At 32.8% G+C, this 14750-nt stretch overlaps 2 protein-coding genes and 1 long non-coding RNA gene across 3 annotated transcripts; 2 read left to right on the top strand and 1 right to left on the bottom strand.

Annotated features, from left to right (window-relative positions):
* Positions 1-3694: 3694 nt before the first annotated feature.
* Positions 3695-4120, top strand: LOC120263842. Its single transcript, XR_005537148.1, has 4 exons — positions 3695-3720; positions 3821-3880; positions 3945-4016; positions 4092-4120. It is a non-coding gene; the product is annotated as an uncharacterized LOC120263842 (long non-coding RNA).
* Positions 4121-8636: 4516 nt separating this feature from the next.
* LOC120263841 (uncharacterized protein PHLOEM PROTEIN 2-LIKE A4-like) lies at positions 8637-9469 on the bottom strand. Its single transcript, XM_039271819.1, has 2 exons — positions 9360-9469; positions 8637-9195 (listed from the first exon to the last, which is right to left on the bottom strand). Exons 1-2 carry the CDS (start codon positions 9405-9407, stop codon positions 8701-8703), a joined length of 543 nt encoding a protein of 180 aa, XP_039127753.1. The 5' UTR covers positions 9408-9469; the 3' UTR covers positions 8637-8700.
* A 2168-nt stretch (positions 9470-11637) lies between these two features.
* LOC120263840 (protein PHLOEM PROTEIN 2-LIKE A9-like) lies at positions 11638-13373 on the top strand. Its single transcript, XM_039271818.1, has 3 exons — positions 11638-11937; positions 12048-12166; positions 12787-13373. Exons 1-3 carry the CDS (start codon positions 11878-11880, stop codon positions 13172-13174), a joined length of 567 nt encoding a protein of 188 aa, XP_039127752.1. The 5' UTR covers positions 11638-11877; the 3' UTR covers positions 13175-13373.
* The last annotated feature ends 1377 nt before the right edge of the window (positions 13374-14750 follow it).

Genomic DNA, 14750 nt, shown 5'->3' with positions numbered 1-14750 from the left:
TGAGCTACATCATCGTCAGATGCTATGGCAACAAATGAGCAAGATCAGGCTGATTTTCACTTTCATTCCTTGACATTTGCTTTTTCCTCACAAGTATTAGTTATATATTACCATGTTTTCATTTATGAAGTTTTGTTCCTTAATTTGTGGTTGATTTTAGTAGGATTTACAGTTTTTTGGGTACAAAGATGTGGGTTTAGAATTCTTTCAGGTACAAATATAGATAAGGGTTAGGGATTAGAATTTTTGATTTATTTTGTAGTTGATGAACACTAAAACTGTCCTGGATGTGGGTTTAGATTAAAGTTCTTTCCGAGATCGCGAAAGTTTCGTTTCATGCATGTTCATGGGCTCAGTTATTTTAGCAATTACTTGTTAGAAAATAACTGATCTTTATTAAAATCTGATGTTGGTGTGCATTCTGTGATCATATAAATCTTACTAGTAAGTTTGTTGTTCAACATAAAATTGGATGAGTGTTTTTTTTTCATTGGTTGAATGTGAGGATTTTTCATCAATTGCTCTAAAAGTTTCTTCAATGTATTGGTCGTGAACTATATTTATGAAGGGTTTGTATGTTTATTATTTGAAATTATACATAGTTAACTTAGTGTTGTGAGATCATAATCATATTCTTGCATTATATTGGATGAAAAAGGCATCATCTTTGAATGTGTCTCATTTATAACATATTTAAATAACACTATTAATTTTCTAGTTTACATTCTCTTTTTCCCCATTGTGTTTTGCTTCAATCCACATATACTCAGGGGATTCCAATTTGCAAAAGAATTTATAGTCAGTATGAGTTGATGCTTAACTATGTTTAGCATAATTTATATGTTTAGAATAATCTTAGAATGAGTTTGTATAGAACAATGCTTAAGTTTTTAAAGAAGAATGTTTGATTCTTTATAAATGAGTTTAGTAATATCATGACTTTCTACACTTGTTATTCTGATTTAATGTTTGAGTTTCTATTAACCAGTAATTGTATCTTACTGCTGTTGTAGTGTAAATGAATGATGTCAATGAATGCTAATGTATTTCAGGTGGACTCCAATGTTTTAGACCATCAATTGTCTCCTAATTCCATGGCCAGTAATAGTATGTCTAGCCCTGGTTATAGCAGTACAGATTCTGATTTTAATGAAAGTGATTATGATCTAGATGATGATGATGACCAAGCATTTGAAATTAATGTTGATCTGGGAATAGAGAGGGATATGGATAGTGTGCATAATAATGTTGATCTAGGAATAGAGAGGGATATGGATTCTGATGTTGTTAATGAAGAATCAGAGTATGATAATTCAGATTCATTGCAAAGTGTTGTTGATTCTGATGATGCATCTAACAGATCATTTAGAAGATTTCCAGAGTTTAACACTAAAACAGATATGTAAAACCCTATGTTCGCAAAAGGCATGTTGTTTCCTAGTAGAGAATCGCTTAAGGAAGCTGTGAAGCAATAGGGGAGAAAGAATAGGTATAACTTGAAGTTTGTGAGAAATGATAAAAGAAGAGTTAAGGCCATATGCAGAGAAGAATGTCCATGGGTCTTGTGGGGGTCTCCATTTAATCGAAAAGATACATTAGATAGCACATGGCAGATTAAAACATATACCAGTAACCACACTTGCCTATAAGAAATGAAAAATAGGAATGTCACTTCTAGGTGGATGGCTTCCCATTACTTGCACAAGTTCTCTAATGATCATCATTATTCCATCACTTCATTGCAACAAGATGTCAGAAATGATTTTAATTTACTTGTGCCTCTTAGCAAGTGTTATAGAGCTAAAACACTAGCACTAGAAGTGGTTTTCGGGAATGCAAAGGAACAATATTCTAGGATCTATGATTACTTGCAAGAGCTGAGGGAAACTAATGAAGGGAATACAACAATCTGCAGATTAGAGGCCAGATTATTCTTGCGCATGTATGTTTGTCTACATGGATGCAAGAATGGCTTCAAAGCTGGGTGCATCCCTATTATTAGCTTAGATGCATGCTTTTTGAAGGGTTACTATGGGGGACATCTAATGGCAGATGTGGGGATTGATGCTAACGATTGCATGTATCCCATTGCCTTTGCTGCTATTGAGAGTGAAAACTTTGATTCATGGTGTTGGTTCATCGATTTGCTGATAAAAGATTTGGAGATTGTGAACTCATACCACTGGTCCTTTATGTCAGATAAACAAAAGGTACTTTCTCTTGTTGAATTAAACATTTAATGCCATTAATTTGTTCTCATTAGTTTTATATACTTAATAATTTCTTGTTCCAATTTCATTTGTTGTGCCACATAACTTATATTTTTTTTGCAGGGACTAGTTGATGCACTGATGGAGTTAGTGCCAAATGCTGAACACAGGAACTGTGTTAGGCATTTGTACACTAACTTGAAATCCCAACCCAACACCAAAGGGAAGGCAATTAAAGATTGTTTATGGAAAGTTGCCAGGGCAACATACATGAAAGAGTTTGAAGATGCAATGTCTAAAATGAGGTCTTTATCTGAGGCTGCTCATAAATGGATCCAGGGCAAAGACCTAAGACAGTGGAGTAAGGCCCATTTCTCCGCATTGATCAAGTGTGACATGCTGCTTAATAACCTTTGTGAGTGCTTCAACAAATATATTTTGGAGGCAAGAGGAAAGCCCATTCTGATAATGATGGATTCTATAAGGACAAAATTGATGCAGAGGATTGCAATGAAAGAAGGAGCTGCCCATAAATATACAGGACTCTTGTGCCCAAAAATACAAAAGAAGCTGGACAAAATAATTGAAGAGTCAGTTAGATGTTGGGCCAGGCATGCAGGTGGAGCAAAGTACTAAGTCTCATGTGAGCCTGCAGACCAACATGTGGTGGACTTAGAGTGTAAGAATTGTTCATGTAGGAAATGGGATTTAACTGGAATCCCATGTACCCATGCAGTTGCAGTTATGTTTTGTACAGGAGAAAGGCCTGAATTATATGTCGATCCTTGCTATCATAAGGAGACCCAATTGCAAATATATTCACATTTCATTAATCCAATTAGAGGAGCAAATCAGTGGACTATTGTACAAGGGATGGAACCTATAATCCCTCCTATGATGAGAAGGCCACCAGGTAGACCACACAAGAGCAGAAGAAGGGAATCAGATGAACCAACTCCAAGTCTATTCTAAGGTTGGGAGGAAAGGAGTACAAATGACTTGTCACAAATGTGGGAAATCAGGGCACAACATTAGAACATGTAGGGGGGAGGTGGGGGGTAACAAAAGGCTACCCAAATTAAGTGTGAGTAATTTAAAATTATTTGCAAGGTTAGTTCGGAATTTGATAATATTATTTCCATTTCAGGTTAGAAGATCTATAGGAGTAACTCCAAGGGAAAATTCAGCAGCAATGAGGCAACATTCAGTACTGATGGTATGGATATTTATGCTTCTTTAATTTTTTTTTTTTGAATGAAAATTTTGGGATGAAAACTGAAAACCAAACATCAGGGACAAACTAATGGGGAAAATGCTGATGGGCAACAGGGAGTTCAACTTGGTGCATTTAGTGAGGTGAAAAAAATATTACAATCCTTCATGTATACAATAACTGACTTATAATCAAAGATTTTCATTCTAGGTGAGAAGGTTTAGGGGGAGAAACCATAGACAACTTCCAGCACCACAGCAGAGAATAAGAACCCAGGGGCAACCTCCAACATCACAAGTATGAATGATGTTTAATGTGTTTTTCCATTAATGCTTCCTAAATTAGTTGTGGTTTGAGTAACAAAAATATAATTTCTGATTCATATGAGTCTATCCAGCATAACCAAAATGAAATTGCAAGTCAAGGACAAAGAGAGGGCATAAGCACATTTGGAATGGTAAAACTATGCCTAACCTCTGCTTTGTTATATTTTATAAATGCACTAAATTATTCCTACACAGGGATTTAATCAAACTTCTACAAATGTGACAACAACCAATCCACCTGGAATTACACTTAGGTGGATGCCTGATGTGAGTCAGTTATCTTTGAAACCTAAATATATTTCTATTAAAGAGTTTCTGACATTATTTGTGAATATTATGTAGGGTTCTAGTCAAGTTATTCCCTCACAGCAAAATTTTGTCACAAGAACTGTCAATATAAACACACATGAAGTGGCAAAGAGACCTCCCAATAGACAAGTGCCATCAAGGTACATGGCAGGAAGACCACAAGCTACAAAAAGAAGAAATATTCAGGATGAAGGCAATTCTCAGAACAGTTATAGGAGATGTGAGGGAAATGGAGGAAAGTGTTACTGGGGAGGTTGCTCATATTGTGTGAATTAATCTTATGAAGAGTTGGATGAAATTTTTGTTGAGATGTTAGTTTTGTTGGTTCAATGTGGACTAATCAAGCTTGGCTTTTTTTTTTTGTCCTAGAAATTTCAGTTACCATGTCCTTAACCATAACTTTTATTGTTTAAAACAAATGACATGATCTTGTGTTGGAATTATATTTTGTCCATATGCAATTGAATCACTGTGGTTGTAATTGTTTTGAAGGGATTTCAAAATTTTCAGTTCAATGAATCTGAAATAATTTTGAATTTTATGATGAATTATGTAGGCATGACTTGCCAGAAATGAATTACTCTGGTTAGAATTTTGCATTATATGAATTGCTCAGGCAGGAATTCCATATTATATATATAGAAAGAGAGAGAAGGCAATTTGTTTTGTACAACTGATTTTCAAATCACAATTTTAGGTTCAAAAAATGGGTAAATTGTTCAGTAAAAAGGACAAACATTAGGAAACAAAACAAACATCAAACTGATACATGATATTGCAAACATAACTAGCATCCAAATGGAAATAGACCAGAATTGGTTACCCCAACTGATTTCATCTAAATAACTGTCAATTCATTTGAATAATAAAGCTTCAGCAACATTAATAATTAAGCTTAAAAAAAAAAATCCAAAATCTAGTACAATGAACTCCAAATTGATTTCCCCGACCAATTTCACTTCCCAACTACATCAAAAAATAAAAAATCAAATAGTAATGAAACCTCTTAAAAAATTAACAATACCCTGTATAATGAAATTACACATCCAAATTGGTTTTCCCAACCAATTTCATCTCCCAAATAGAAAAAAAAAATGGAAAATAAAAACACAAACTGAAACACTGTTTATCGACGACGGAGAGAATAATTGATTGTTGGGGGGAGAGGAAGGCTTCTTTGCCTGACAGTATCATCACCAAGGTCTTCATCGTCCTTCCCCTCTCAGCCGATTAGGGTTTTCTAGGTGATGAGCTTCACAAGGAGATGGGACGTAAGCTTTTTGGCGCGAAGGATGCTTGCTTTTTGGCGCGGAAGAAATAAATAAATAAACTCCTCCACGTGTCTTTCCAGGTGGCATGAGCAAAATCTTTTGGGTGAGACGTGGCAAGACACGTAGGAATGTCGTTGACAGAGTTAGGCCTGGTGACTTAAGTAGGTGTTAATTTTAAGTACATGTAGCCAATTGAAATTTTTTAAAGTACGGTGACTAAAATAGGAGTTACTTGAAAGTTGGGTGACTAATTGAATAGTTTACCCTTGTTAAAATCATCTTCTTCAATAGTCACTGAATTTATAAAATCCCACATGCTTCTACCATCACTTGATTAAAAAAAACTAGAATTTTGTTTGAAAAATATAATATTTTACTTATGTTATTTACCTTTATTTTATTATTAAAAATTTATTTTATATTTTTAAAAAGCAACTGTCCATCCTAGAAGAGTTGATATTTTTTCCATATTTATTAAAAAAATAAAAAAATATATTTTGATTTATATTTAACCGAGGGATGAAAATGAATAAAAACATTTACCAGGTTTTTGGTTGGGAAAACTAAAAGCTAGGGTTTTGAATTCAATCGAAAATGGTGGGAAAGAGGACAGGCATCGCCGGCACGAGATTGATCTCAATGTTGTCAGACCCGGACCGGCCCGGCCGGTTCAACCGGAAAAACCGGGAACCGGCCATGTGGCCGGCCCGGGTATAGCCCATTGACCCGGGTATTAAAAAACCCGGTGTTAACCCGGTGACCCGGCCGGGTCAATCGGGTCACAATGTTTAATTTTTTTTTTACAGTATTTAATAATTTATTATTATTTTCACATTAAAAACCACAAAATCATGTATATTTATTAATATTAATTTATAATTTATAATCAATAAATAGAATAACAATATATATATATATATACCAACAAAAATTAACATTTAAAAATAAAATATATTAATGTATTATGTAAATACTTTCTAAAAATTTAATTTATTAAGAAAATAAAACAATAAATGAGTGTAATTTTATTATAAAAATATAAAATTAAAATATTTTAATTAAATAAAAAATATAAGAAAATTTAAAACAAAATAAAAACTCAATTGAGATATAAAAATTAGTGAATTAAATTTCTTATTTATTTTAACAAAATCAACCAATAAACAAATAAATAAATAAATAACACCGAGAGAAGTTCGATAATTATATATTAATATATTAAATTTGTAAATATTTAAAAATGTAAAAATAAATGACAAAATTAAAAAACTCTACTGGTCATTTATCAATTTAAATATCAAATTTGAGTAAGTTTTTATAATATAATTATGGATTTAATATTATATTTGCTTATTATTAATTATTATAATATTTTTTTATATTTAATTATGGACCCCGGTTCGACCCGGTTGAACCCATTGACCCCTGACCCCTGGCCTTAACCGGGTCATTGTCCGGGCCGGGTCTGACAACCTTGATTGATCTCCTTCCCAGAGACGCCGCCGCTGCCGCCGCCGTCGCCATCGATCTCACCGGGAACTCCATCTCCTCCCCACTACTTCAAGCCTAAATCGTCAGGTTCCGATCTTGCTCTCCATACATCCTTATATATCTCTTGTAAAGGTTCTAGTTTTCCTACTTTGATTTCCAAAGAGGATTCAATTCTGAGATGCTTCCATTGGTTTTCCATTGCGAATGCTGTCAGTGCTTCACTAGAATGAGTAGTTTCTTCAAATTTTGATTATTTTTGTGAGTTTTTATGCTACTTTTTTTATTCTCAGTGAACTCCATATATGGATCCTAGATGGTTTTCTTGTTCTTCTTTGTTTGAAAACTTGTGGAATTTGATATATATATATATATATATATATATATTGTGACATCCCAAAAATCTCAATCATCTTGACATTTATTTTATTTTGGGGATTTTGTTTTTCAATATTTGTTATTGTGGAAACCTCTGTAAAATTTATGGTCCAACCATTATTTAGCTCTAATTAAATGTTTGAAATATATTGTTCATATGAAGAATAGAGAGTAGCAGTGGTTCATCCACTTTTTATAAAAAAAAAAAAAGAAAAAAAAGAATAGAGAGTATAATATGCCTCTTAAATAAAGAGGAAAGCAAAGGGAGAAGGAGAAGAATCAACATTACTGATATGAAGGCTTTGAAGTCTAGGTTTGATATATTGGGTGGAAGTCAATTGTTGAATTTTTAAAAATGAATGAAAGGTCATTTATTTAAATCGTAATTGCATTTTTGGTTAGAAATTCAAACTACTGGTGGTAGGGGGAGTACTCTGTGGATATATCCTTCCTCCCTGCAATCTTCTTAACCTTGGAAGCATTGTTAGTAAATGTGCGGCCCATGCAAGAGGTGCCTTAGGCTGCAGCCTATAGACTCCTTGGAGCCTCGAAGGCGCATGATATTAAAGGGTCACCTTGAACCGTGCGCCTTGCCTCGAGGCTCGAGGTTACCTTAGTAAAATGCATCTTTTTTTCATTTTTTTTTGTTAGTTTTTAAGAGCTAGACAAATATGAGTAATAGATAATCAATATGAGAATGAGTGGGAGAACAAAGATGAAGAAAATGATGAAGCTATTAACTTGATAGTGATTAGGATTTCTTGGCATAAAAGGACTTCATAATAGTAGCAAAGTAGGTGCAGTGGTGATTTTCTTCCTAAATTGATTATATGCTAATTTGCTTTATGTATGTTTTATCCAAGTTTGAACTTTAAACTTTGATTTTTCTTATTTTATGAAATTTTAGTATGTACTATGAATTTTATGATTTTTTATATTTTTTGCTCCCTAGTTTGGAAAAGCTTGACATGAAGCCAAGGAGTTCCTGCAAATCTATAATATTTCAGAAAAAAAGAATGTGCAAATAAATAAATAACCTTAAAATTTTCAATTCCATTTCATAAGAAAACTATGGTAGATAGCCTTATATTCATTCTTAAAATTTATACAACTTGCAAACCAATGTACATATCTTATTATCTCAGTGCAAGCCTGAAGATTAACGTAATAGTAACTCTTATGGTCACACACTTAAATGCATTTTCACAAAGCATGTTATGTTTGAGGTGTTCACATTAATTCTGATACTTAAAAATCGGCTTTACCTAAATTTCGAATTGAACATATTTATTTCATCTTCATGTTGAATGATAATTAGAGTTGTATGTTTCATGTGATTTTTATGTGCTGTAAATGTTTGTCTGCAGTTGCATAAGCCTGTGACCACCGAAGAATTGGCATCAACATTGATCATTGTTGACCAAGAAACAGGCAGCTCAATGAAAGTAAAGAAGTACACACTCTCAAACCTTATTTTGAGGATTTATAATTCATATACGATATTCTTAAATTATTCTTCTAACTGCAGTCTCTGGTTGAAATTTCACTTCCCTAATGATTAAACCTTTCTTCCACTCATCACATTCATTTTCATACATGGAAAATGATAGTTTTCCTGAATCGTCTGGTGGAACAGTAAATTCTAGTCCTCCTTCAGGAACATCCACCCAACCATGACCCGCATATTCATAAAGGTTGACATATACAGGGTGTATCCTATTTCCTGGCAAACTTACTTTTAATATCACTGGACTATTCCAGCCGGAAGCATCTGAAGTGACTTTTATGTTAAACAATAATTTGTATTTGGTGTTTGGGCTGAGTAAACTTAGCGGGATCTTTCCTGTGACCTCTAGCCAATAGACAGCCAATAGCTCGAGAACCTGTGCAGAACCCTCTAAACTATTCTTCCAATACCTACCTTTGCAGGCCTCACCTCCCCAGATTACATTGACTGCCTTGGTGTTCAGAGTCAACCCCTGCTTTCCGCCTGCTTCCCACTGCATGTGAAACATTCATCCATGGACTAGTTAGTTGATTTCATGTAACACAGGTCTATAATATGTATGCCATCATTCCAAATTGAATTTATTGTAAAAATATGAATTAGTTATCAACAGTAAACATGATGCTCTTTGGTGATTGAAGGTGTAGATAGGCTAACCATCGTGTAGTTTCCTGCTAGCATGCCAATCTGATGTGCTGATACCATTCTTCTTTTGCTTTGAATGCTTATCTTAAAACTCTCTGCCTTGTTTTTGTTTTTTTTTATTATTGAAACTTCTCAAACATGGACTCTGATGGTTTGTCTGCCTCCAATTTTATAATACATTTCAGTGCCTTCATTCAACTGTCAAACAGAATCTTGGTGGAAGTTGCCAAGTGGTGTCATTGTTGATGGAATTGAGGATAATGAGGAATCTGATGCTCTGGTAATGTCCAGATTATATTGGTGGTGCTTAAAGTGGAAGAATCAAAGAAAGAAGCCATTCTTTTTATGAAGATGCCTTGAAATTCCCTGCATTCTCATCTCATCAATCTTCCAGGTCAACCTTTAAATCTCTTTTCTTAGTAATTTAATAATGTTACATCAACTTTCTGATACCAAAATTTGCTTTGAAACTTTCATTATGACTACAAATCAAAACTTTCATGCTAAAAGTTATATTGAGTTATCATCAGCCACAGAGTTATCGGTTATGATGAAGACCAAATATCATCCTGATTCATCCTTAACTTTTTTTTTTTATATATATATATTTCTACTGCTTTTGTTCAGAAAAAATTCTAGCACGCCACAGAAATCAAACAACTTCATTCACAGGATAAGTTTTTAGAGTACTGTTTCATTAAGGTAAGGATCCACTTGATTAATACTAATATGCCCCTATAAAAATGAATATTTACTAATATGCCCTTATAAAAAAATCATATTTGTTTATTTATGTCCACTAAATACTTATATTCTGCATGTTTCTATATACTTATTAATAAAAGTTTGCATAAGAAATTTTTGAAAAAATATTCATCTTTTTTGTCTTCATGAATAGAAGAAAATGAAGGGTAGTTTGGTAGTTTTGTCTTTGAATAAAAATTTAGTTTATTTCTTATAAATGGGGTATATAAGATATATGTTTTTTACCAGAGTATTAAAAGTGGTTATTCATTTGTGCATGTTAGGTTAGCAAATAATAATAATATGCTTTTTTTAATATATGCCCTTGGACATTCTTGATATTGCAAAACTATGTAAAGTTAAAAGCACTTCTAGCAGCCTAAAAAGAAGTGAAAGCCACATCAAAGGAAAAACATCTTTCTTTTATTGATCACCGGACCATGAACAAATATGTGGGTAAATTTTTTAGTAGGTCATTAAACTTTGGCTCATTTTCACTTTGATCATCGAATTCAATTTGCATCAATCTGATCATTTAACTTTAATTTGATTTCACTAGTGAAGTAAATCGTCGATTTCGATCCCCAAAACGAACGATGCGACTTTTTTTAATCGACATGCACACCTCCAATAAGCTTAATAATGCGTCATGGGAGGACTAATTTTGGATTTTCGCACAACCACGTAATCAATTGGGGGTTAAAATCCTGCGATTTATCGTCCCAGTGAAATCAAATTGACGCAAATCGAAAATTCAATGATCAAAATGAAAAACGAAATGCTAAAAATTTAGTGAACCAAGTAAAAAAATTTACCTACAAATATGTTCTTGAATATTTTATTTTTTTACATTAGATATTCATATTTTTAACAAATAAAATTAATTTTCTTTTATTATCTTGTTATTGCATCACATCAATTTGGATGTTTTTTTTTTTATGTTTTGTGAAAACACTAAAAGAACATTTGTCAGAAGCACTTGTGAAAAAATAAATTAAATGCTTATATTCATAAGTGCATATAATCTGGTTTTTAATTGTTTTTTTTATTTTCTGAAATATGTTATACATAAAATAAATAAATAAAAGGAAAGTTCCTCTGATTAATTATTTTCTTATTTTGTGATATTTATTGGCTTATTTTCTTTTTTTTATTTGCATTGTATTTATAGCAAATGATATTTTGTTAGAAAAAAAAAACCTAAAAACTAAGCATGCTTTATTTGTCTTCCTTATGAAACAAGAAAACTTTTATAAAAATAAATTAAAGCAAAAGTAAAAGTAAAAGCGTCCTCATTTAAATGCATGTTTTCTTTCATAAAAATCAATTTCCTCTGCAAAGTTCAAATATCTTCCACAGTATGTATGTGTTTATATATATATATATATATATTTACACACACCCCCATCACCTGTTGCTTTGATTAAAAGTATGGGTTTTATAAGGGCATATTGGTAAAATCCAAAATAATAACAATAATAATAATAATAATAATAATAATAATAATAATAATAATAATAATAATAATAAAGTTTTACACGTTGCTCATATTTAAAAAGTTGAAAGTGTTAGTTTAATGCTTTTCTCTGCCGACAACATTCTACAAGCTTGTGTGAAAGATAAAACAGGACAAAGAATAATCGAATAAATCTGGTTTATAGCGCCAATGGATTCCTTGCAAACGTATGATCGTTATCTGTACAATCCAATTGCTTTTTTCTGTTTATAAAAGCCAAAGAAGTTTCATTAATCTAACAAGAAAGAGTGTCCTAAAATTTCAAGCAAAATGACTGAACAAGAGCAAACTTCAGAATATCATGGCACTCCTTGGAAGGCTAATCAAAATGTGAGTTTTATATAAAGTAACTCTTCTTCTTCTTGATTTTTTTTACATGTTCATTATCCAAGTTTTTATTTTTTAATTTTTTTGGGGTATTTTGTTTTGATGTTCTGAAGAAATCGGAAGTATTAGGGGGAGGTGAGGTTTGCATCTGTTCAAAGGACTTGAAAATTGTTTGGGGAGATGATTGGAGGTTTTGGAAACAGGTGAAAATTCCGAATGGTGATAATAAATGGTATGATACAAGTTCTGTTTTTTTCTTTTAATTTTTATTTAATGAAATACAAATTTCATTATTATTGTCTTTTCGGTTATTTGCTTGTTTGTTTGTTTATATTCATTTAGTTGACCATTAATCAGGATTTTTGTATTAAGGTCTTGCATAATTAAAAATCGAAGCATGAATGAGATTCCTTAAAGCAAGATGAAAATCTGTGTTCATGCTTTGATAACATTTTCTTTGCTCGTCTTCTTTTCTTGTTGATTTTTCTCGAATTAAAGCCTATATTTTTGAAGAAAAAAAGCACTAATTAAATTGAGAACTTGAACCGTTATAATTTGTTTTGTTTTACAAACTTAAAGTTAATACTATGAGTCTAAACAGTCGTTATCAAGTGATGAGACTCATTTTCATATATATATAAAATGACAAGTACAAAACTATCTTCATCAATAATAACAAGAAAAAAAGCAACCAAAATGTATTAATCTTCAACTTAAATTCAAACCAAAGCTTGTATCGATATCACTTGCTTTGAATAAAAACACCAGTGAAATGTACAACTTACAAACTCAAAACTACTCGATGTCAGTATGATTAACATTGTGTGTGTGTGTGTGTGTGTGTATGTACAGGTTAAAATGTGAAGATGGAATGGAGTTGGTTCAAGTGTGTTATCTGGAAGTAACAGGGACACTAGACTTGGATAAACAAGAACAGTTGTCAGCAGGCAATACTTATGAATTGTTCTACATTATAAAGTTCAAAATTGATGCATTTGGGTGGCAGGATTGCCCTGTTTTACTTCACTTAGTGACCCCAAATGGTGATAAGATTAAGAAAAGTGTCAACTTTGAAGATTACAGGAAGAAGGGTGAAGGATGGTACCCAGTTCTTGGAGGTGAATTCACTGTTGGATCACCCTTGAAGGGAAAAATCAGCTTTGGAATTCATGAAACAGAGACTCCTTTTTGGAAGGGTGGCATAATCCTTCACGGTGTCCTTATTCAACCCAAGAAATAATTAATTCCCTTCTATCTACCTATCTATCTATGGATCTGTTTAGTTTTTATTTTTGTGATTTGGATTGTGTGAAACTTTTGTGCTACATTATTATACATGTAATTGGAGAGCCTGATGAGGTGTATGTTGTGGTTTTCTTTAATTCTGTTGTATTCTGTCCAATGGTCATTTTATGATATAAACAGTTGATTAATCTTTATGTGTGTGTGTTCTAAAACTTTTATGATTCTTGGTTAATTGAATTACTGTGATGGAGTTGCAATTGTTGCTACTGATAATATATTGGCTTTGTTTAGCCTGTTCATGCTTTGAACCATACTAATTACTTGATGTTTCTCTGGTTTAGGCTACATTTTGTCTCGTTTTATTTTTAACCCTTGGATTTATGTCTATTTTATAAGTTGTTTTAACTTTTTTTTTTATTATATGTATACATGTATTTATACATACTAACAAGGTTGGTCCTCTGCCGAGGTTTGCATAAGGTGTGATAAGCGATTTTGAGTTTGAATTCTTTAATATATATATATATATATATATTAATTTTTTTAATATATATATTGATAGCAAGTTGCTTTTGAACTTCTCTAGTTTAATTGGGAATGTAATGCTTTTGTGATTGGATTGGGGAAATCTTTGGAGTTTTTTTTTTTGTTTTTTTTAAGACAATAAGCGCTTTAAAAAAAATGAGCAGATATGAAGGTGCATTGATTAGTTGTTAAAAAACATGTAGGTATAAAAATGCATTAGTTATGATGGTTTAATAACTCTTAAAAATTTATTATGTAGGATGGATTAACATACAGGGTAATAACAATGTGCTTCATATACTCAAGTGATATATCATGAGAGTTTCACAAGTGTAATGTATATCAGTGTATATATATATTTAAATAAAAAGATGCTTTTATAAAAATTATATTTATATAATTTTTTTTTTGACAAATAGATGTTTATTAAGAGAAGTGAGAGACGTGCAAAGATATGGAGTGCTAATACAAGCTCAACAAACACTTAGGGCGTGTTTGGTTCGCCGAATTTGAACCCAAAGTGGCTGAAATTGTGACTTCTTGTGTTTGGTTGGCTGAAGTGAACTCTGAACTGGTGATTTGACAAGTTCCAAAACACCCCACTTCACCCCAACCACTTCCGGATAAAAAATCCCGAAGTGGGATTTGAAGCCATTCACTTCCTTCACGTGGTGTCGCATGATATGTTGGACTTCACCCCCAACTTTCTCCAATTCTCGGGCCACTTCCGGGCTTTCTTCTAGGGTTCTCCGCCTCCACTAACCCCCGCCTCCACTCCCAATCTCTCTCCCTCTCGTATTCGAGTCTCTTATAGGGTTCACCGCCTCCACTTCTGATCTCTTCCTTTCGTCTTCGAGTCTCTTCTAGGGTTCTCCACCTCCTCCACTCCCGATCTCTCCCTCTCGTATTCGCCCGAGCATCACCGTATCTCTGCGACCACCATCCCTCCATCTCTGTGATTCTGTTTTCCTTGTTCGGTAGCAGTTCAAATCTAACTCGGTAGCATCTTTCCTCCGAGAACTGGATGCAAATGATGGCATTTGGTT

Source organism: Dioscorea cayenensis, chromosome 6 (assembly GCF_009730915.1).
Source record: "Dioscorea cayenensis subsp. rotundata cultivar TDr96_F1 chromosome 6, TDr96_F1_v2_PseudoChromosome.rev07_lg8_w22 25.fasta, whole genome shotgun sequence".
Classification (NCBI taxonomy): domain Eukaryota; kingdom Viridiplantae; phylum Streptophyta; class Magnoliopsida; order Dioscoreales; family Dioscoreaceae; genus Dioscorea; species Dioscorea cayenensis.
The sequence above is the reverse complement of the archived record's forward strand: the minus strand, read 5'-3'. Positions and strand labels throughout refer to the sequence as shown.